This window comes from Alosa sapidissima, chromosome 14 (assembly GCF_018492685.1).
Source record: "Alosa sapidissima isolate fAloSap1 chromosome 14, fAloSap1.pri, whole genome shotgun sequence".
NCBI lineage: Eukaryota > Metazoa > Chordata > Actinopteri > Clupeiformes > Clupeidae > Alosa > Alosa sapidissima.
In genome coordinates, this window is record NC_055970.1 from 4,886,698 (window position 1) to 4,909,237 (window position 22,540).

The window sequence follows — 22,540 nt, forward strand, 5'->3', positions numbered from 1 at the left end:
TGCTGTCCAAGTCTGTTGACACTAGTGCTACATTTTTAACAGAATACATAGTTGGCTGATTATATAGAGTGAGGTGCCTCTATGTGTGTGTGTGTGTGCATCTGTGCTCATGTATGTGTGTGTGCGTGCATGCATCTGTGCTCATGTATGTGTGTGTGTGTGTGCGTGCATGCATCTGTGCTCATGTATGTGGGGGAGCAGTTTGTCTTTGTCTTTACTTTACCGTTGTGTATTGATAGTCTCCAGAGACGACATGAGAGCGACAGTGCAGTGCATCCACACGTGAAGGCTGAGAGCCCTGGGGCTACGAGCCTCTGAATGGGTTCCATATGCGCAGCGATCCGCTTATCAGCCATTTATGGCAGTTCTGCTGTACCACTGCAGCATACCACACTTTACAAGCACACATACACACAGAGAGAGAGAGACATCCATCTAAAGGAAGAGAGACAAAACACCAAGAAACTGACAGCAACACTGTGGCCTACTGGTTAGCGCTTCGGACTTGTGACCGGAGGGTTGCCAGTTCGAACCCCGACCAGTAGGCACGGCTGAAGGGCCCTTGAGCAAGGCACCTAACCCCTCACTGCTCCCCGAACGCCGCTGTTGTTGCAGGCAGCTCACTGCACCGGGATTAGTGTGTGCTTCACCTCACTGTGTGTTCACTGTGTGCTGAGTGTATTTCACTAATTCACGGATTGGGATAAATGCAGAGACCAAATTTACCTCACAGGATCAAAAGAGTATTTATACTTATACTATACACGGTCCTCTGGTGAGCACCACTTCAGCTCTTTCATGCTAGTCCCGAGCACAGATGCACTCTCCTCACTGTTTAGCATCCTCTCTCCCTGGTGTAGAGAGGTTTTGTAATGTCTTTTAAGGTAAATGAATAATTCATGTCAAACCCTAGACTAACACTTAAGGGCTGCTTGGCTGACAGCTTAGGGAAATATTGTGTTTCTCAGGAACAATGGGGATGTAGATATCTCATAACATTCATGTTTTCGTCATGACAACAGCCCATCTGGCTAAGCAAAAAATATTTCAGTGATACAATGGCAAAATAACATTCTCAATTTATTGGCTGTTTATGAAAGTGGTGTTGAAAAACAAATATATATAAGCCTTCCTGGAAGTAATGTTCTCACTCTGCTTTCAGTCATGATGATGTCTTTAGAGGTCAGTATTTGATGTCCTTTACTGGCTCTGATAGTATGACTGACTGTGTAGGGGGATGACAACTCTCATCTGGGACTGGGGGCTCAGCTGCTAGACACTGTGCATAGTGCCTTAATTGAGATCAGTTTCCAGATGACTTACTGCGCAGAGCCTCTGACAAACGTCCCTCAGCTCCATCTAGGAAGAGCAGCTGAACAGTGTGGTTGGGAATCCAAAATAGAGAGAACAAAACAATTCTTATACTGTTTTTTTTATTCCTTTTAGAGAGAGAGACAGAAAATCAAAAAAAAAATTTTGTTTTTCTGTATATCATTCATTCTGTAGTAATGTCTGATATTTGAAAATCTGTTTCCTGTAGACCTTTGTGAAATTGTTTTTGCCTGGCAGTCCCATGTGTTTTCCTTTATCAAAGACTGTAGTTCCCTTTATGGACACAGGGTGGAGCCATACCTCTCTCTATCCACCTTGCCATCCATTCTTCAAAAACACGCCCTGTGATGCTTTAGTCACTTCCATCCCAGGTCCATGTTGTTCTCATGTTATTCATTCCTTGTGTTGTCCTTCATCTATGATGCATTATTTATTTAAATCAGCATTTTGAAGAGAGAGAGGGGGGGGGGGGGGGGGTGTTGAGTTCATGTTTTTCAGGTCTGCAAGATGTTAAACTGGCTACTACTTGATTCGCTGGGGGCTGTTTGAGGAATGCTGTTAATTGCCATGTTGCAGAGAGGGGTCTGTGGAGCAGCTGACCCTTAAGAGAGGGGCTGATGTGCAGGAGCACGTCACAAGGCCCATCTAGCCCTGGAGCACGGAGCCCAGAGACCAGGCCAGGCTCTCAGATGTAGCAGCGCCCCAGGAGAGCTCCAGACTGCTCTGTGGATCACACACACACTGTGTTATTAAACCAAGGTACTGCAGTTCTCCTTTTGCATGTGACCACAGGTCATATCATTACAAATTATAGGAATACACATTCAAGTGTTAACAAAAGAGACAAATATCCTCTTAGTGACCAGGCTTTATGAACAGTGAAATTGTGTATAGGAAACAGTCATATAAACAGTAATGAAACTGTCACTGTCTAGTGATTATTACAAGTGAAGCCAAGAATATGCCATTTTGTCCGCAGACTGCAAAACATTGGTATTTACTCAACGTTCTGTCTGAAGATGACAAACACAGTTTGTTCTTTCCACATTCCATTTCATATGTGATCCAGAGACTACTACAAGTCAGAGGATGTGCCTTAGGGTAAAAATCCACCCAACTCTAATTGACAGTCACTCCCTTTGTGTAACCACTCTGAAAAATAAGTGTGACTGTCGTGCTGCAACACCATATAGGAAGTGTTAGCTGGCAGGGGCGGGCAGCTTGTTAATGTTTATCACCCTGCTGGAACAGACTGTGCCCCTCCCTATGTGACAGGGACTCCTCTGTCACACATTTCATACATACTCGCCGGTCTGTCACAGAAACGGTTTAGAGCATTGCTGCAGAGGGAGGAAACAATGATAACCATTTATTTACCACAACCTAAAATTCTGCAAGTATATGAAAAGTTTGGTTCCAATACGCTATATCTTCCTTTTTAAAAAACATTAAAAAGTCATGTAATTTAATTGTGTATTGTCAATAAAATTGCAGTTGTATTTTTTTGATTGAGTAAAGATAAATCAAACAACAATACCCAACTACAGTTCTACTGAAATTACGTGGAAAACAAAATGTGAAAATAAATATTTATGAAAATTCATTAAAATGGAGAATATAGTGTTTTGGAACCAAACTCTTCAGTTTCACAAGAAGTATTTTGTTCAGTCTGTAAATTCATAGTGAAAGGGGTACACTGAGGGCAGTCTATAGCAATGGTTGTTTGAGATATTTTGCCATCACGTGGGATTGTTATTTTGTCCACCATTACAAATGTCAGCATGAAAGAATTATAGTTTCAATCAAAAGGATGTAGAGTTTTTTGCTTCAGTTACAGTGTCAAATACTTCCTTAAGGAGACAAAATAATTGAGTTTAAAATGGTTTCGAATGTCTGTGGTTGCTTTTCATATGACCTCAGGTTAAAAACCTGACAAGCCTCCCTCGAAGCAAAATAGAAAATAACACTACCGCCAAAGCACCAGTGTGCAGACTAGTCATAAATGTCAACCAGTAAAACGTCACGCAAGACTTTGAAATGTTTTTCACAACATTTACTCATTCACACAAGTTTGGCTGCTGGGATGGATGGGGGGGGGGGGGGGGCGGGGGTAGTGTGAAAGGGGGCTCAAGTTTTAAGTTAAGAATGGGGCCAGCTCCCCTTTGAAAACAGATAATGTGAAACACCTGAAGGTCCTGTAGGAGAGCTCTGGTTCTTGGAAGACATTCCACAAACACTATAATTTTACTGCTGTAATTACACACAGCTTTTGCAAATAAAGATCATAGAATAAGCAGGGCAAATGTATTAGTTAGCATATGCCAGGCACAATCAGTCTGAGGTGCCTTGGAAACAGATAAACATGTCTCGTTTGAACAGCTTTTGGTTGATAGTTTAGCTTTACTTAAGCTTTCACCTAAATCTAGTCCTCTTCCTAAATATAATATGTATATCTTCTTTTTTTCTGTCCGATAATGTGCTTATACTAACCTTAAAGCACTTTGTTGTATTCCTGTGAATACATTTAAGGAGAAAGGTTGTGACCTCTAAACTGTCTGTTAGTTACACCCATAGTAACCCATGATTTGTTTTGGGGGGGGGGGGGGAATAAGAAGGGCTTTTAGTGCCAAAAATATGAATTGCTGGTGTCCAGTGTTGGCCTCACAGACAGCCACACCCCTTGAGTGACGTAAGATGTGGGATTTTTTGATTTTGTCATAACTATGATACTCCTGTGTTCTGCTATCACAGTATGGAGTGTTGTTTTTCCTGGCAGGCGCCAAAGTGCATCTGTGAAAAAAGAGTTTGGAACAGCCACTGAAATGCATCAGACTTTGACTTTAGTCCGATTTGGTGGAGCCATTAATTTAATCCATATTTTGGCTGGAAAGGTTCAGAATCATTTCAAAATGTGCATATAGACGTGCCAAAACAACTTGGTCTATTTAGTGAACCTGCGTTTGAAATGCCTGCATTATAGAGGGACTGAACATTGTACATATGTTGTAGTGACATCCAAAACTCACACCATGATGCGCAGCCAAAAATAAAGTGTGAACAGAATTGCCCTTATACACAGTTCAACTTTGCAGTTCCACTCCACTGCATCATTTAATCTTCTAACACTGTTCCGCTCAAAAATTACCGATTTACTCATTCCCTGTACCATAAATATGACATTTTTCATCAGATTGCCTCAAGATCAAAAGGCTTTTGAACACATAGAATTTATTTTGACTACTTTCTTTAAATTTTGAGTGATTTATTCAACGTAGAAACACTTTTTTTGTTTACGGTCAAAAATGACCGCCATAGGAAATGAATGGGAAAAAGTATACATTTCATCCAGGAGATAAAAGATATCTCCTTACACACACTCCTACAACTTACCACCAATGTTCCCACACACATGCATGCATGCACACACAGAAGCACACACACCCACACACACACACAAACAGACACGCATACAGTACTCACACATGTACACCCACTCACAGACACAGACACACACACACACACACACTCAGTACATGTTGTCAGTTCATGTTGTCATGTTGCCACTTGTCCGCACACATAGGCATTTACACACATACGTGAATAGGGGTGAACAGAAACCCACCCACACACACATAAACAGACACACACACACACACATGTACACCCACTCACACACACATAACACACACACACTCACACACACTCACACACAGTTCATGTTGTCATGTTGCCACTTGTGTATGTAAACCACCAATGTTTGCACACACAGGCATGCACGCACACACAGAAACACACACACATCACACACACACCACACCACACACACACACACAAACAGACACATACACACACACACACAGTTGTTGTTGCCACATGTGCAGGAAAACCACCAATGTTTGCACACACATGCATTTTCACACACGGAAACACTCACACCCACACAAACAGACACACAAACAGACACACACACACGTACACCCACTCTCTCTCTCTCTCTCTTTCTCTCTCTCACACACTCACACACACACACAGTTCATGTTGTCCGTTCATGTTGTCATGTTGCCACTGTGCATGTGAACCACCAGTGTCCGCACACATTCACGCGCAGAAAGACACACCCACACACACAAACACACGTGATGTAGATGTTAATGATCTTATAAGTGTCTGTTTACAATAATGTTCTATTAAATAATAATTTTTGTCATGGTATTGGTATTTAAGAGCAGTTAAAACTGTTCGGTCAAATTTGACCGCGAACAGTAAATTAAGGGGGGTAGCAACAAACAGTGTTTAAAGGTTAATACTATGCCACATTAAATCATGAACAGCATATATACACAAGTTTATTGGAATAAGTGGAATATATTATTCCTTATAACTGTGCAAATCTATTTTCTCTGGTAAGAGAAGTCATCCACATACTTTTAGATGCCATTATTAATGACAGGTGAAGAAGAGCCAGTTCCATCTTCTGAAACAACATCTGTGGCCAGTAACGTAGTGAATGCAAGACAAGGGTAGCTGTACCTCTTGATGGTAAGAGATGCTAGCACCCATGGGTATTTACCTCCCTTGATAGCAAGCTCCATCCCAATCTGAGGTGCCGCAAGTTGTGGGATCGAGCCCAGGCAGGTGCAGGACTGAACCAAGCGGGCAGTCAAACACAACGCAGTTACACAAGCATTTTCAACAAAAACACTTAGGATAAAAAGCTGATCAAGATCTTTTCTTATTTGAGTTAGCAAAGACAGCACAGAGTACTGACCTTCAACAGTATTAGCAACAAAAAGGAAATTATGAGAAGATATATCACAGCCCTAAAATTAGTATTGGGGTTGAATTTAAACAGATGTGACAGTATGATCCCATCACCATATTTAGGCCAAAATATTATATTATTGTAATTCTTTATGTTTCACGATCCAAAGTATTGAAAGTCTGGAATACATAAAGCGTAAAGAAGGACAAACATCAGTGCAGCACTCCACCAATCAGGCCTTATAGAGTTGCCTGATGGAAGCCATTTTTTGCCGGAAACAGGAGTTTCCCAAAAAGCACCTGAACAACTCTCAGACCATGACAAGTAAAATCATCTGGTCTGATGGACTGAACTATTTGACCACAATTCCCAACAGTGTGTGTGGAAGAAACCAGGCACTGAGCTGCACTGATGTTTGTTCGTCTTTACGTTTCTCTCATCCTCTCAAAGGAACTCTAGATCTCATTCATAGTGACTACTGGGTCCTTGGTTACTTGTCTGACCAAGGCCCTTCGTCCCAGATTACTCAGTTTGGCTGAGCGGCCAGATCTAGAAAGACTGTTGGTTGTTCCAAACTTATCCATTTGAGAATGATGGAGGCTGCTCTTGGGCACTTTCAATGCTGCAGAAAAGTTATTGTATCCTTCCCCAGATGTGTCTTCACACAACCCTGTCTCGCAGGTCAGATGTGTGCTAATAATGTCCAGTGAATTAATTTAGGCACAGATGGACTCCAATCAAGTTGTAGAAGCATCTCAAGTGAAATGCTGTGAATACTTTCTGTATGCACTGTATGTATGGAGTCTCTGCAGCCATCTTGGCAAAGTTAAATCGTTCTCCTTCTCTCCTTTGTGATGCATGAAAAGAAAGAAGCATAAAGAAGTCTATCCCATATTTTTTTTGAAGCACTGCTATAAAATGTAAATGTACAACAAAAGTATAAATTATATTAATTAAATACATAAATATCTCAATACATGGTGCCACATCATCACAAAATATTATGCTGAAATATTATACTGTATTGATTTTTTCCTCCAACCTCTAGTATTTACGGCTACATTCAGCATATTGTGGCGAGTTAACCCAGCGTAATGGAGGTAGACACAAATATCTCAAGTTTAAAGGCAAGTCCCATGTCCCATACACTGCACAATCTCTGTGAAATGCCATTTATTAACATGACTCCCGTGCTTACGCCCAACTGAAGAGGGGCTAAACTAAACAATCAAATACACAGGGAGGAATTAATAATCAAATACACTGCAGGCATGAATTCATAACGGCCTTCAGGAAAAGGGAGGTAGAATTACCTAATTTCAGAATGATAATGACAGAATCAAACATTATCCATTCACAAACTACTGTGTTATGGGGTGAACTACTTCACTACAATCTCATCCGCACACGGTAGTGCTGCCACATCTTTGCCCACTACAATACAGTGAATATTCACCTTGAACAAACCGTAATAACAACGATTAATAATAGTTAATAAATAATTAATTAATAACAACAATTATTATTTCTGTGTATTTTTATTATATGGATACATAACACATTCTTTTTCAATCCATTCACTTAACACAACCCTGAGGGAAAAACAAAGTTGTAAACAAGCATGACATTCGGTAAAGACAGGAGAACCATAAATGGAGAGTCACTGCATCATTACATTAAACCTCTTCCATCTTATATGACATTCACGGTCTCAGCTAGGCCTTTGATATCAAATAAGTAAAAGACGCTATTTCGTCTGGGCAAACAAACAAACCAACAAGCATGTTCATATGAGGCCAGTAACTATATATTAGGCTTCATTCGTAATTCATGCGGTTTGAATTTATTTATTTAGATCCCTTTGATGATAAAAGGAGTAAATATTTCAAAATACGCTCACGCTGAAAATTAAATCTTACACTTGGCTTGGATGTGTCATTCAATTACTACATCTGCTCATGTGATTTGGCAGTTGAGATGACTTGTGGGAGTCCCATAACTCTGCTGATGGAAGTGCATGCTGGCTATGAAGACTAGTGAGATCAGGTTTAATGCAGGCCCAGCTCTGGCAGAGTTCTACAACCTGTGCTCCCACCATTCTTTTTAAGGGCACCTCTGGAAGACTCTGCTTCTGACAAGTCAGAAGTGACCTTGCAACACAAAGCGGTTTAAGATAGAACTGGAGCTGGGCAATCAATCACCTAACTCCTATGCAGGCACGTCAATTTTTGGCAAGTCTCTGGATCAGTCTACACCACTCTGCCCTCTTCCTGGTGATGTAGTCTGGGGTGATGGTGTGGCTCTGGAGGCGTGGGTTCCCTCCAAACTCTGCACTCTCACACAGCGCCTCAGCATTGCAAATGACATACATACCACAGTCATAGCTATTCTGCTGTCTAGGAGCGGCCTCCTCTGCAAAGGACACTTTTTTGCCTTTGCCGTCCAGAAAAGCTTCCAGTTTGGAGGCAATTCGGCGCGCATGAAGCGAGTTGCCCCCACTCTGCGAGTCGTAGTGGGAGAAGAGGCTATTGTCGTGGTGATACAGTAGGAGGCTCCAATGTGACCCACCAGCCGTCTGATTGGAGTTGTCGTTGACAGCCAAGAACACCCAACGACGGGTCGCTAGCTGCAGTGGCTCCAGGAAAAGGGCCAGCTCCTCTTGGCAAGATGCACATTTGATGAATTGCGTAACCTCGGGGCTGATAAAGCACACAGACCTGCTGAGGTCTTTGAAGCGCTCGGCAGCAAAGTACTCAAAGACAAACCCAATCACCTGATCATTGAGCCAGTGCGGGCCCTCTAGCAAGGCCACATCAGAGCGCCTCAGAAGGCTGTCTTGGTAGCTCAGCACCACTGGGTCCATGGTCAGAGGCCATAAAGAGCTGGGATAAAAAAAAAATTAAAAAAAATGGACAAAGTTCAAATGTCATGAATCACTATTATTTAAATTAAGCAGGCAAAGTAACAACATTTTGGGTAGTCTATTTTAAGTTTGTCTGCAAAACATACAATGTTTACGTCTCTGGATCTTATCTATAACTTGTTTAACCTCAGTTAAGTTATTGTCCATATTCCATGTTGTAGGCTAACATTTGATTTACAGCAGCTCTGCGTCAGTGAAAGAGGCTAGAAAAGTAGCCTAACTTAGCTGACACTGCAACTTCAGATGTTTTTGATTGTCACCGTAAACCACAACCAAATGTGTCATCGTAATTTTGGTTAGCCGAAATCTAAACAAGTTCATGGAAAGTTTGACAGGAAAACGACTCTACATAATAGCCTGTTACTTACTACTATACTGAATTGCGTGTGAGAAGTGGAATTGTTAACCATTTAGAAACATATACGTAAAAACACTGAAATGTCATCATGCCAATTACAAGTTAAGTCAGTAGAAAAGACAACATCACTCATTGCGAATACACTAGTCGTCTTACCGTTCACCATATGCATCTGTTATGTTATGATATCATAACGACATCGCACTTCTTTTGGAGCACAACAACCCGACTAACGTAAACTGACTTCGTAGGCCTGCAGAAATAAGTGAAGGCTTTGCGACAAGAAAGAGAGACAACATCCCACCATCGTCGTTGATGATTCGCTGAGTGTTTCTTTTCAACCAATCGCGTGGGGTTTCCTTGAAGATGGCCCCTCCCACCCCTCCTCTTAGTCCGCCCCGGATTGCATCGAAAAGCTTATGCGGGAGCGTGCACGACGAGACTGCGCTAGTGTGAGACGCAGCACTGATTATCAGAAAAAAGGAGAGAGAGAGAGAGAGAAAAAAGGCTGATTTACATCGAGCGACACGCAGGGAAAAGGGACTGTTTTTTTTAATGTTTTAAAGACAAGGACATTTTGCAGATGTGTTCTAAGAGTCACCACGTATGTTAAGGTTTTTGCTAGGAGGAATTTGTGGACAAGAGTGATTTGAAAAGACAAGCACACACTCAGAGGAATTACACGGGGGACTTGAAAGCAGTACTTGTATGCGAGCAGATTTGACCGTCCAAAAAGAGCCTACCTATCGTTATATTGTCAGCGCTCAGGCAACTGAATTCTGTCACTGGTCAAATAAAAAGGTAAGAGTCTGTCATTTACTTGCAACGTCATTTCAAGCCACCACTTCGTTAAATTTAATAATATACCGTCCATCATTCTTCAGACCTAACGTTATGCTGCTCTGTGTAAACGATGATGACTTTAGAAATTCCATTCATCTCGTAGGCTATGGGGACAAGCGATGCTGTCATCGTTCTGTTCCTTCTTTGTTAAACCGTGCAATAGAGATTGTTTTGGTGGAGAAAAACATTATAGGAAACAATTGTCCAGTAATTGTAGCTTATTTGTGCTTTGTCACCAGCACTCGCTCAGGACAAGCTGGTCTGTTGACGTGTAATGTCTCCACCAGAAACAGTATTGTCTGGTTTTCCTCGGTATATAACGTTAATCAAAGAGCTACAATTATCCCAAGCGTATTAACGAAATGGCAAAGTAACTTTAAACTGAGGCCGTGTGGCGTGGTAGTGTTGCGACAGATGTCTCGGGTGGGGAAGATGTCTGCATGTATTATTAACAGGGGACACGGGCAGCTTTCCCCCCCTCAGAAACGCGCAGGAGTGAATTGTTTTGTTTGTCCCCACTGAACGGCGTTTAAGACTGAGAAGCAGTTGAGATCGGTGTTTTGCATTTGCTGCTATGGGCGAGAGCTGGCTCTATGTTGTCCACCATGACAGGCCTGATTTGTGATCACAGTAGGTGTTTGGGTCAGGACTTACATGACAATTGTTTCACATGGATGTTTAAAAAACCTTTGATCATACACAGTGTTTTATGACACTTAACCCAAAGGCGACGACTCTTATTGTTGGATAGTAAATAATTAATCAGTTAAAGTGGAAAGTCTCTTACTTTGCAGTTTCCTTGCTTCTGTGGGTTGGGCTCATGTGCACATGCCACAAGCAGTCAGCTAACTGTTGAGAGTGTGTGTGTGTAGGCCATGCAACCAGCCAGAATGATATTTTTAAGATGTGTCGTGAGAAACCTCTCCCACAACCCAGCACAGGTGACCAGAGGGCCTGTCCAGGGGAATGTGAGAGGTCCTCGCTCAGCTGTTGGGAGAGTAGCACCGCAGAGCTGGGCCAAGGTCTTGTATGAGACAAGCAACTGCCTGTGGTGGTAATACCTGACACTAAAATGTCCCAGCTCAGCTGCCTTACTTTAATGCCATGAATGAGGTATGTGATGAAATTGCTGAATGATGCCTGGCTATTTTTCAAACATGCTTGTAGTGTTATTGTTTGGTTGGACTCTTCCAAAGATGTTTGTGCATAAGAATAGGATGTCATTTTCCTCTAAAAATATCATCAGAGAAACGAAGGCTGAATACCACGGGCATCAAGTGTTTAGTACAAAAACAAACTCGCAGAGGGTGAATCTGTTTTTGTAAGAGTGATGGTTTAAATATCGGAAGGGGTGGGGAGTAGGACTGACCTGTCAAATGCAAGAAGAAGCTCAAAGCACACAATCGTATCCCTTGAATGTTACACGATGGACCCATGATAGAAACCTGAAAGAGAGTAACAGGGAGAATGATGTGGACTCATTGACATTGATCTACTATAGGCAACTGCTCCACAGCTCTCCACAACTGTATTGTGAAATGTCTGTCCATATAGTCAAAAAACAGAAATGTTTTTTTTTTTTTTATGCAGTGGCACCAAGCTGGCAAAAACCTGTCATTCCCAGGCTTATGTTCTGATGACGTGAGCTACTGCAATGGAGAACACTATGGCTCTGTTGTATTTTTAAAACCGTGTTGTCCAGATACCATTATATTGCAGAAGAATCTGCTGTTGTTTGATACAAAATTCCCACACAACCGAAAGCATTGGATATGAATTATTAACCGTGCACTAAAAATACGCTGCTCTCCAGTGCAGAGGATGACTGTGTGATCATCCATGCACAACAGTTCATCCACAGCTGTGAACTCTTCCCGGGAATAAGTGAGTTCATATCAGTACAGGCACAGGAAACTCGCAGTGAAAGTGCTATAACATTTCTCAGAATTATCCCTTACTTCATACTGATCCACAATCAAAGATATAGCGTAACGCTCCCCACCTTGGACATCTTTGGACATTATGTAATGTGCGTGGCTTACAATAAGGCAGCACTCGGAGTTAGGCGAGGCTTTTTGTGAATCATACAAATGACAGTGAGGCCAGCAAACAAAGATCAAAGGCATTGACACCAATGCTCATGGCAAAGCCTTCCTCGGTTGAATAGTGTAAAGGCTACTGTGTTTGGTCATGTGTTGCCTCACATGGTCTCCCTGCTTTTGAAAAGCAGTTGGCCTCACGGTGCGGTCATGAAGCCTGTGTAGTTTGTGGTGGGTCAGCTTGCTATATAATGAAAGTATGAGATGTGTTTGTGTGTGTTGTTTTCTCTTCCCTGCCTGTGGAGGTAGCGTATCACAGAGTTTGGCTGTTGCCATGGCCAACATGGAAAATCAGGCGGTGGAGTTGTTTTGTGCTGGATGCGCAGAAACAATAGTTTGTTTGGAGCAGGAGGATTTTATTAGAGTAGCAGATGGGTGCAATTAGCTTCATCTTCAGGAGTCATTGTTTTGGGAAGTTGTTTACTGTTGTAAACATCAATTTGCATTGCTCTTGAATGAATCTGGGATGGACGACTTCAGTGTGTTGGTGGAAACGATTTTCAGATAGCTACCTGGATTTTTGTAGCAGCTAGAGGGATTTGATGAGAAATCTGTCATTTCATTTGACAGTCACTTTGGTTCAGACACCCCCCCCCCCCTTGCATGTGTAGAAATGGCATGATCTGACCTCATAACAGAATCCATTTTGTTTAGAAATTCTGTCATGAAACAGTTCAGTGTGTGAACAATCACAGGAAACCCAGGGAGGATGTGGGGAAAGTCAGCTGGAAAACAACCATAATAAGTTTGATGTAGTATTCTCGGAACATAAACTATTAGCAGGAGGTCACCTGAAGTGTGGAGACTACCATTAAGATAAATCTGTGGGAAATCATAAATATTTAGGAAAATGAAATAATGACCATCTTTTGGGAGTCTTGTCGGGCATGTTGGAAAGTGGATCGGGGATGTCAGAGTGGTGGTGATGAAGGACAGACAGCTGTAGTGGAAGTTTCATGGGTCATGAAGCTTAAAATAGTTGAAACACACTGATTCTTCTTCTGCTGGCCCAAGTCAATGGCCATCCATAGACTAACACATTTGTTTCCTGTGTCTGGAGAAAAATATACACATAGTGTGATAAAATTAATAAATAAGTAGCCAGATTCTTCCAAAGTGAAGTGCCAGTGATTCTATGAACTTTTGTTTTGATTTTGTGACCATTCAACATTCCACCTTGTTAACCAGAACAATTTATTGAATGCCACACATAATTGGATGCTACGCACATAATTGAATGCCAATTCATTGTCACCCATTATTCAAAATTTATCAGCTGAGTGCACTTATTGTCTGTATTTTCACAGATTAGCATTTGTTTATGTCAATAAACCCACTTTAAAAATTAGGCTACATATTTGCTTTAGTATATGGCAAATGAAAGGTGCCATTCAGTGTTTTAAAGGTTGTCCTATCTACTATCCACACCCATTTTTTGTCTGTGTTGTTTCACATTTTTAGGCTGAACTTATTGGCCTTTGCTGTATTAACATCCATCTGTTTTATTTGATAAGATTCCAGTTAGATTTTTCCATTTCCTGTTTCAGTTGGCAAATAGACTCGTGTCACAGTTCACACAAGAGTGAGAATCTCAAATGCGCGAGGCTTTGTGGACTGTCAGGAGACCATTTCTCCATTAGACAGACAGGCGGTCACTATCTGATTCATTTAGTGGACTCCAGCCCGCTGGCTACCCGTCTCCAAGGCCCACTGAGAGAGCCTCATTTAGCCATGTTGATTCACATATCTTGATCTGCCAGACTAGAGGACGTAGTGGCGGTGTGGTGGCGGATCTTTGTGTGTTGTGCGCCTCATGTAAATTCATCACTCCGGTCGAAAGCGCTTAAGCTATGTGTGGACACAGCTGTGGTGTTTTCTTCTTCAGCTCCTAGTGGCCATATGTCAGGCAGTCAGGGGCACTGGATAATCCCCAGGCATGTGGTTCTGTGTTTTGAAAAATCCAGTCATATGTACTGTCAGGACAAAAATGGCGATAAGAATATGTATCATACATATTATTAGCCTATTCCCTGTTTATAATTATAAAAAGCAAACAGCTGATGTCTCTCATTTGACCACACAGTATTGAGTGTAGTAGGCCTCTTTGTTTCACCCTCTTTGTTTTGTTGTTATTTATTTGTGTGTAGTCTAGCCTCAGTTTTGAACATTAGCCAAGTGTTGTGTGCGAGTGGTCCTTAGGTATACCTCCAGTCTCTGCTCACTTTGCCGGGAGGTCTTTATGTTCGTCTGTGTGTGGTTGCCTAGACGAGTGGCCGTTTGTTTACCACTTTCATCGTAAGTCCTCTGATAAGCCGTGACCGTTTCATCTTCCTCATGAAAGGAATGTACGCCTACATTCTGAATGAATCAGTTCTCATTGTTATTGTTATTAATTCAAGAGGTGAGAGCTTTTATTTACATCATTGAAATTCATCTGAATGAAAATGAATGAATCATATAGGTCTAGCACTATAGGTTTATATTCAACCCTCGTCAAGGAGATTCGGACGGGAAACACAAAGGGTTTTTGGCAGTTGCAGTCTTTTCTAGCCTAGACTTTGGTCTTTGGAGATGGCCGTCACGTCAAGCTTCACATTGTTGTGTCATCGCATCAGTGGAAAGCTGGAGAGAAGCTTTGAGGCTGTTGGAGGACCAAAGGGCAGGTTGTTATATTTCTCCTGCTGCTATAACTGTCTCAGCCATACTGAGGTCATGGGATTTACAGGGAGCAAAGATACTGCTTGCACGGATGTCTGCACATTGTGTGGGGGGAAAATGAAATGTGTGTCCATTTGCTGTTCTGATTTTACCTCAGTGACTCTCGATGACCCCCTTTTTGTTGAAGTGAATCACATTTTCATTTAGCAGTCATGATACTGAATGATCCCTCTTCGAGGAATGGCCGTTAGATAGACAGGGGAGACTACTAGACTCCTTGTGAGCTGGCTGATTCCTGCAGTGCTGCCTAGAAAAACATATAGCAGCTCAAATTGTTTTATCGCCCATCCCTTATGCGCTCCTCCTGTATTGTCATTGGAGAAGCTGACTGTGTTATTCTTGTAAATTTCTCCCGTGTGTCCGCTGCTCTCTGTGACGTATACTGAGGTGTGATATACACTGTGAATTGATGACATGTATATAGAACTGGAAGGCTGTACTTCTTCTTTTGGCTTGCCATCACTTATTGTGCTCCTGTGTTGTTGGACTTGGTGTGTTCTTGACCGGGCTAGAGGCTCGTTGGCGTCCCTTTAAGAGCCCAGCTTGACCGGGCTAGAGGCTCGTTGGTGTCCCTTTAAGAGCCCAGCTTGCCACATTCATCTTGTGCTCCTCTGTGGTCAGACGTTAGGTCATCCCAGTGGTGTGAGGGATGCTTGGCCTTAAAATAGAACCCTGTGATTTACAATTTACTTTGGAGGTGCATCAAGTAGATGTTCTCACTCCTTTCAGATGTATGAACGGAATGTATTTTTTATTTTTTTTTGTAAAGCTTTGGGTGTGTATGAGTTTGTCTGTGAGTAGTGTCTCTGTGAGAGAGAGAGAGAGAAAATGTGACATCATGCACATGTGAATAGCATCTGGGATATGGGGAGGTTGCAGCCCCACGAAAACTGTTAGTTATGCACCATTTGGTGTAGCTGGGCTTGGCCTTTGACTGCAGTGTGCCGTTTTTGGTGAGGCCAATAGCACATTCTAAAATACCTTCCATATTTCCCCTCTGCAACTGTTTCATTCTATGCTAGTGTAGACTGTGAAACACCACAACACACTGTGCTTAGGCCACATTGGCTGTAGACCTTAGCTGTCCCATTCTTTATCCCAGGTATTTAGCTTTGGGAGATCTAATCCAGTTGTGTGTATGATCAGCTTTAGAATTAATGCCCATCAAAAAGAATCACCCGACAGACATGTAAAGGGGGTTTGGGTGGTGGGGGGCAGGAGTGGCTTCCTGTTATTGGCCCATACCTGTTGGAAATAAATCCTCAGCACTAAATACTATTGGCTCTGGCATGGAATCCTGACAAAATTAGGATTTTTCCACGCAGGTCTTTTTCAACATCGATCATGGTTTAGCCCTGGTAAATGTCTTTCTCTCACCATGGACCTCGGTCTCCCTCCCCCCCCATGCAGTTTTTTTCTCCCTCTGATCCTCGGAGCAGAAATATTGAACTCAAACCCCTTTCTGCCTCTGACAGCCTTCAGGCCCATTAGATGTAATAATCAACAAGGGATTTGGTTACCCTGCTCCCCCCACCCCCTACATTCTCAGATCTCCTCTCTGAAAAGCAATTATGACTGAGCATCAGCAATGGAGACTTAACAAGGACTTGAGTCTCTCAGCATCTGCTCTGTGTGTGTGTCTGTGTGTGTCTTGGTCCTCCAGACAGTGTGTCTGGAGAAGAGAGCATCGGCTCCTGGATGCTCATGCCCTCCTCCTCTGCCACTCTGTGCCCCCAGGCCAGGCCCTGCTAAGTCTTGCAGCTCTTCTTAATGGCCTGGATTCAGTGGGAAATGGGGTGTGGATAATCCAGGTTACTGATAGCCCCCCCTAACCTCCCTCCAGCCGTCATCTTTCTCTCTCCTTTATCTCGCTCGGGTGCCATGAAGAACTCCCTCAACAAGTCGACATGGCATGAACATACTGGCTGCTTACTGTTCCTCGATGGCTGCCAGTACTAGCACTGCCAGTTCTGTAAATTTCCCATTAGAGGCTTGCATTTGAAAATGACTCGTATCTCAACACTTTTTAATAATGGGGAGTTCTAGGCTTCAACTATAATAAGATATACACCTCAGTTATGTACAGGCATTTCTTCTCTCTCTGTTCTTGTTGCCCCATTTTCCTCAGTGATCAGATAGAAATTGTTGGTACTGTACATTTGCTCCAAGACCAGGTCCATAATGGCAGACAGCCTTTTGTGAAATGATGTGCTGCTGCACCGTTAGCTCTCTGCTGTTTTCAGATGGTGAATACTAGCACAAAGAGGCCCGCGAGGCCTGTCCAGTTCTGGTGGCCTTGTTTTGCTGTTTCAGGTTAGCCGCTCCCATGGTGTGAGGTCAGCAACATCCATCTATCATTAGAATGCCTCTGACAGATTCAGGTGAAGCGTGCAACTCTGTACCCTATCCCACATGCTTTAATAGAGAACCTGCATCTTATCTGACCAGAGTGAAAAACACTGGGAGGAAAAATGCTTTGTGTGTAATTTGTTAGCTAGGTACTCCTTTAACATGGCTCTGTGTTAGAGAGAATGATGTGATTTGACTTTCAATCTATCTCCTGAATGTTTGCGTGGAAGTTGCTATTTCTTGAAGTTGTTTTTAATGTACATTTTCTGTTTTATCATCATGGGAACATAAGGATTCGTCTGGGAAAGCTTTCATGCACATGGTAGGAGTCCATTGGCAGTTGTTTGTCTATTCATCTTGATTCCCTGGAATTTTCTTCACAGGAAGTCTTGGCAGCACATAGTAGTTCTGTTTAGAACTGGAAGGTGTCTGGAGCCTCTCAAAGCCTCATCTCTGTACTTGTTGAAACATTATCTAAAGAATGGTCTGCGATAGTCTCCAATAGATTAAATTGGCATTAAAGCGGTTTTCCAATATGGCATAGTTCATTAAGTAAGTTGATAAATAAATGAAGAGTTTGTTTCAAAAACGCTATATCTTTATTTTTAAAAACATTAGTCATGCTATTTAATTGTGTATTTCAGGTAATATCAATAAAATTGCAGTTTTGCTATTTTGATTGAATACAGATAAATCAAACAGTAACCCAATTACAGTTGCACTGAAACTACCTGGAAAACAAAATGTAAAAAAATTATTTATGAAAATTCATTGAAATGGAGGATATAGCGATTTGGAACCTAACTCTTCAAATATTGCATAATCAGTGTTGATTTTCAACACTAATACTTAAAGCAAAGTCTGCTTTGGGAAGTTGTGATTAAGATGTAAGGGCAAAGTGCACATGATCAAGGAAACATTTGCGCATGTAGACTAAAAGTGAAATTTACTACCAGAGTCTTGCTTTGTAGTGTGGCGGAAGTCTTTGAGTCCTCTCTTCCTGTTTCTCCTATTTTTGGGGTCATTGTCCTGGGAGAGGGTGTGCCTCAGAAAGAAGCGGTAGGAGACCTTGGCTGTCCAACTGTGTTGAAGTGCCGTCTGTTTAGGTCTCCGGTTGACCTCTCGTCTTCTCTGATCACCCCTCTATCCTTTTCTGCCTCTTTCTCTTTCAGTTGACCTTCTGTGAGTGATGTCAGCAGCAGGTCTTGCTAACTTCCGTCTGACTTGGCCGCATGTGCTGAATTTCCTGACACCTAGTGTAAATATTATCAGAAATCTTTGCATATAACTACTTCAGCGTTTTTATGAGTGATCATCAAAATGTTCTTTCCAGATTTGGGGCTGACTAATTTGTCAGTGTTTTAAGCTCAGTGTTGTGGAATATCTCCCCTGATGAGTTTGATACAGCCTGGGATGGACTGAAGCTGTACTCTGAATGTATTGTCTCAGTGCTTCCTGGAATTGCTTTGGAGGACTTACTGGTTTCTCCATGTGTAGCCTGACCTCAGACAATGTACTGTCTGTGATACTAATTTACAAAATCCTTCTTAATTCTGTAAATTACCACAGAGAAGTCCAGAGTAAGTAAGTCTTTTATGTGTGGCCTTCGGAAGTGCAACTTGGGTGATATTACAGGAGCAGTATTGACCTTTCAGCTATGAGTCAGTTCCTGCTTCAGTGTATATGAGTAGGGGAACAGGTAATGAGTGACATATATAAAGATGGGGGCCATTGGTGGAAATTTACCACCTCGGGACCAGATTTCTTTCTGGAGAGTAGTCAGATACAAATATTGTTCATATTGTTCAGATTAATAGGCAGAAAAGGGTTATTTCTGGGTCTATCTAAAAAAAAACGTTCTTAAAAAAAAAAAAAAAAAAAACTTAAAACTAAAATCAAACCTTTGTCAGTGTTCTGTGATGATGGAACAGTTGATTTAACTGCTGCATTGACAGTATGCTGTTTAATTTCAAAAAGCAAGCAAAGCAAGGGATCGTTTGAGCAGATCCCTCACCCTGCTCATATTAATCCTCCAGCACCTTTCATCTTCCCAAGATCATAGGGAACTCTGATGATGGAGAAGGACCATGTCCCACATATCAGAAGTGAGAGATTTCCTTCAGCTCCTAGTTTCAGCCAGTAATCTACAGTTCAATTGTATTCTAGTGGGTCGTGATTCTTACCCGCAGAGTTCTCAGTACAGCTTCCTCATACCTCTAGTCAGATTGAGCACGCACATGATACTGTGTGTTGTTGTAAAATGTTGTGAATGCTTGGAACAACTTAACAGTGTGGCAGATAACATGTGTGTCACTGCCATTTTGTAACATTACATGTTGTGGAAGTCCAAGGTCGCACACAAAGAGATGAGTTCTTAAACACCCATTAATAACGGTTATATTCTACTCCTGTAGATGATTAAGACTTCCTTAAGTCATCCTATAAGATGGGGTAATCAAATGTAGGTGCCGTCTTTGGTGGCCTCAAAGAATGACTTTCAGTTGTTATGATATTACCGGTACAAAAGATTTTCCTTGAAATGTAGTAGTAATTTCTAAACTAAACATTCCTGTCCAAACCTGAAGAGACATTTCACCTCCTATCACTGCCCCGATCACTGATCAATCAGAAAAATCAGAAATCGACTGGACAGACTGATAAAAACGACGGCTGCCTCTTCCTTTTTGGCAACTTTACAGCCATCACAAGGAAACTAGAGATGGTAGGAATGCAGTCGCTCATTGATGTGCGCTACTTTTTTGTTGTGTGAACTTTTATCTTTTCGTTTACAGCTCCCCTCTGTCTTAACTTGTCAGAATCAGGATGTCTCTCCCTTCCAAAGGGTCCCTGTTTATGAGGCCATAAATATGCCTGTTTAGGCAGGGCTGCCTACGGGTGATGACACACAGACTTTATTTCTATATTTCTACTACTTTTATGATTTAACATGGCATGTTCAAAAATACTACTTCGGTTTTTCCTAATGAAAGAAAAACTACTATTTTTTTTTTGTTTCACTGGGATATTTCCGTGAAGCGAAAAATGTCAAAAATTGACAGGCCAGGCTAAAGTTAAGTCTACCGTGCCTTGATTTTAAACCTGAGGACGTTGTCTGGTGTTCAGGCTAGGGAATGTTCCGGGACTAGCCCAGGCTTCATCTGTGACGAATACTAATGAGTCTATGATCAGGCATGAATAATAAGACCTAGACAGTGAGCTCTCAATTATCGCGCGGCCTTGTTCTTTGAAGAGCTTGCCGCCTTGGATTACACCCAAGTTGCACTTGTTGCCTTAGCCTAGTTAGAGCTATTGTATTATCTGTCAAGCTTTGGTGTTCTGCAGATTCATGCTTGGGATGTGTGGGAATGCTGCGAGGAAGGAAGGCATGGAGTGTCAAAATATGCAGTTATGTGAATTTTTAAAATGCACCGGAGTCAGCATCACAGCAGGAGTGCTACTCTCCTCTCTCTCTCTCTCTCTCTCTCTCTCTCTCTCTCTCTCTCTCTCTCTCTCTGTCTCTCTCTCTCTCTGTCTCTCTCTCCTCAAGCAGCTAAAATGATGCAGCTTTTGCAACAGACTTCTCATTTAGGCTAGAAGTTTTCTCTCTCTCTCTCTCTCTCCTTCCCTCCCTCTCTCTCTCTCTCTGTCTCTCTCTCCTCAAGCAGCTAAAATGATGCAGCTTTTGCAACAGACTTCTCATTTAGGCTAGAAGTTTTCTCTCTCTCTCTCTCTCTCTCCTTCCCTCCCTCTCCCCCTCCCTCTCTCTCCCTCCCTCCCTCTCTCTCTCTCTCCTTCCCTCCCTCTCCCCCTCCCTCTCTCTCTCTCTCCTTCCCTCCCTCTCCCCCTCCCTCTCTCTCGGCCTGCAGCATCTGCAGAGACAGACTTCTCATTTAGAAGTCTCACGGTGTGACCCTGCCCTGCTCCTCGCCACCATGGGGGGAGAGAACACACAGGCCTGTGTTTTTGCCCACATCGGCATGCACGCCGCGACACCTGTCAGAGGCGTGCATTACGCACACACACACACACACACACACACACACACACACACACACACACACACACACACACACGTGTGTGTTTCCCGGAATAGACGGAATGCTGTGTGAGGGAGTGGAACGGAGTGGGAGACGAAGCAGTTGTGTCTCGTTCTGGGACGTGCGTGTGCGTGTGTGTGCGCGCGCACACTTATGTGTCAGAGAGAGAGAGAGGGGGCTTCATCCAGCACACCCTGAGGTCATCTTTAATTACACCCGAGAGAGCTGTGATGTGTGCTTGAACTGGTGCCAGGGCTTAGATACTGTAGCTGTGAGCTAATAGGGAACTAAATATCAAGTTTCTTATTGCCATATTGATATGCAGCATCTCCTCTCTGAACATGGCAGTGTAAAGCCATGTTGCTACTGTGAATGCACACAGCACATTACAATCAGTCACCTGCACGGCTCTAGCTTGAGCGGCTGTATGATCTACAGTAATAAACGTGTTATCATAATATGAGAGTTGGCTGTTTTGTTGACATCCAGTCAGCCTAGCCTTACCCTGGCCAGCTGCAAGGGCTAAGTGCGACTTGGTTAATAAATAAAATATGGCCTCCCCTCTCAGGAGGGAGATTCTCGTAGCGAGCGAGGCTGTTGATTATTGCTTAGTCATTCCCATATTGTTCGCTCTCTTCTGCCAAGGTTATCATGGCTCTTTGTCTCTCACTTGCCCTCAAATATCGACACAAAGGGCTGCAACACACACACACACACACACACACACATTCGCATGAGCACAACATTGTTTGCAATATCAACAGCATCTCGCCTACATCTGTTCCAGAGGTACCTCGGACAGACATGTGCTGTTTGTTTGACCTCCATCTGTTCTGTCAACAGCCATTTATGATGCCAAGAGAAATGCAGTTTTTGGCTACACTTCCAGGTCACGCTAACTGTGAATTTGAATGCAAACATTTCATACAGTTGAGTTCAGTTGCTTTTGCTACAGAGATAAATCCTCTCTAAGCAAATCTGTCTCCCAGTCAAAATGTTTTACATTTTATTATTTTTCAACATGTTATTTTGAGATGTATACCTAGAGTGTTGGAGGGAGGGGGCGGTTACTTGATTAATGGGCAAATGAGTGCGGCTTTTTTGTTTTGTCCCAATCCC

The 22,540-nt window shown here is 42.5% G+C and overlaps 2 protein-coding genes across 2 annotated transcripts in view; one reads left to right on the forward strand and one right to left on the reverse strand.

Annotated features, from left to right (window-relative positions):
- Positions 1-7,613: 7,613 nt before the first annotated feature.
- Positions 7,614-9,664, reverse strand: senp8 (SUMO peptidase family member, NEDD8 specific). Its single transcript, XM_042062386.1, has 2 exons — positions 9,532-9,664; positions 7,614-8,976 (listed from the first exon to the last, which is right to left on the reverse strand). Exon 2 carries the CDS (start codon positions 8,955-8,957, stop codon positions 8,316-8,318), a length of 642 nt encoding a protein of 213 aa, XP_041918320.1. The 5' UTR covers positions 8,958-8,976; positions 9,532-9,664; the 3' UTR covers positions 7,614-8,315.
- Positions 9,665-9,804: 140 nt separating this feature from the next.
- myo9aa (myosin IXAa) overlaps positions 9,805-22,540 on the forward strand; it is a 100,836-nt gene continuing 88,100 nt past the window's right edge. The window contains exon 1 of the mRNA XM_042060969.1: positions 9,805-10,176. The gene's annotated coding sequence lies outside the window, so the exon portion shown is untranslated. The remainder of the gene's footprint in view (positions 10,177-22,540) is intronic.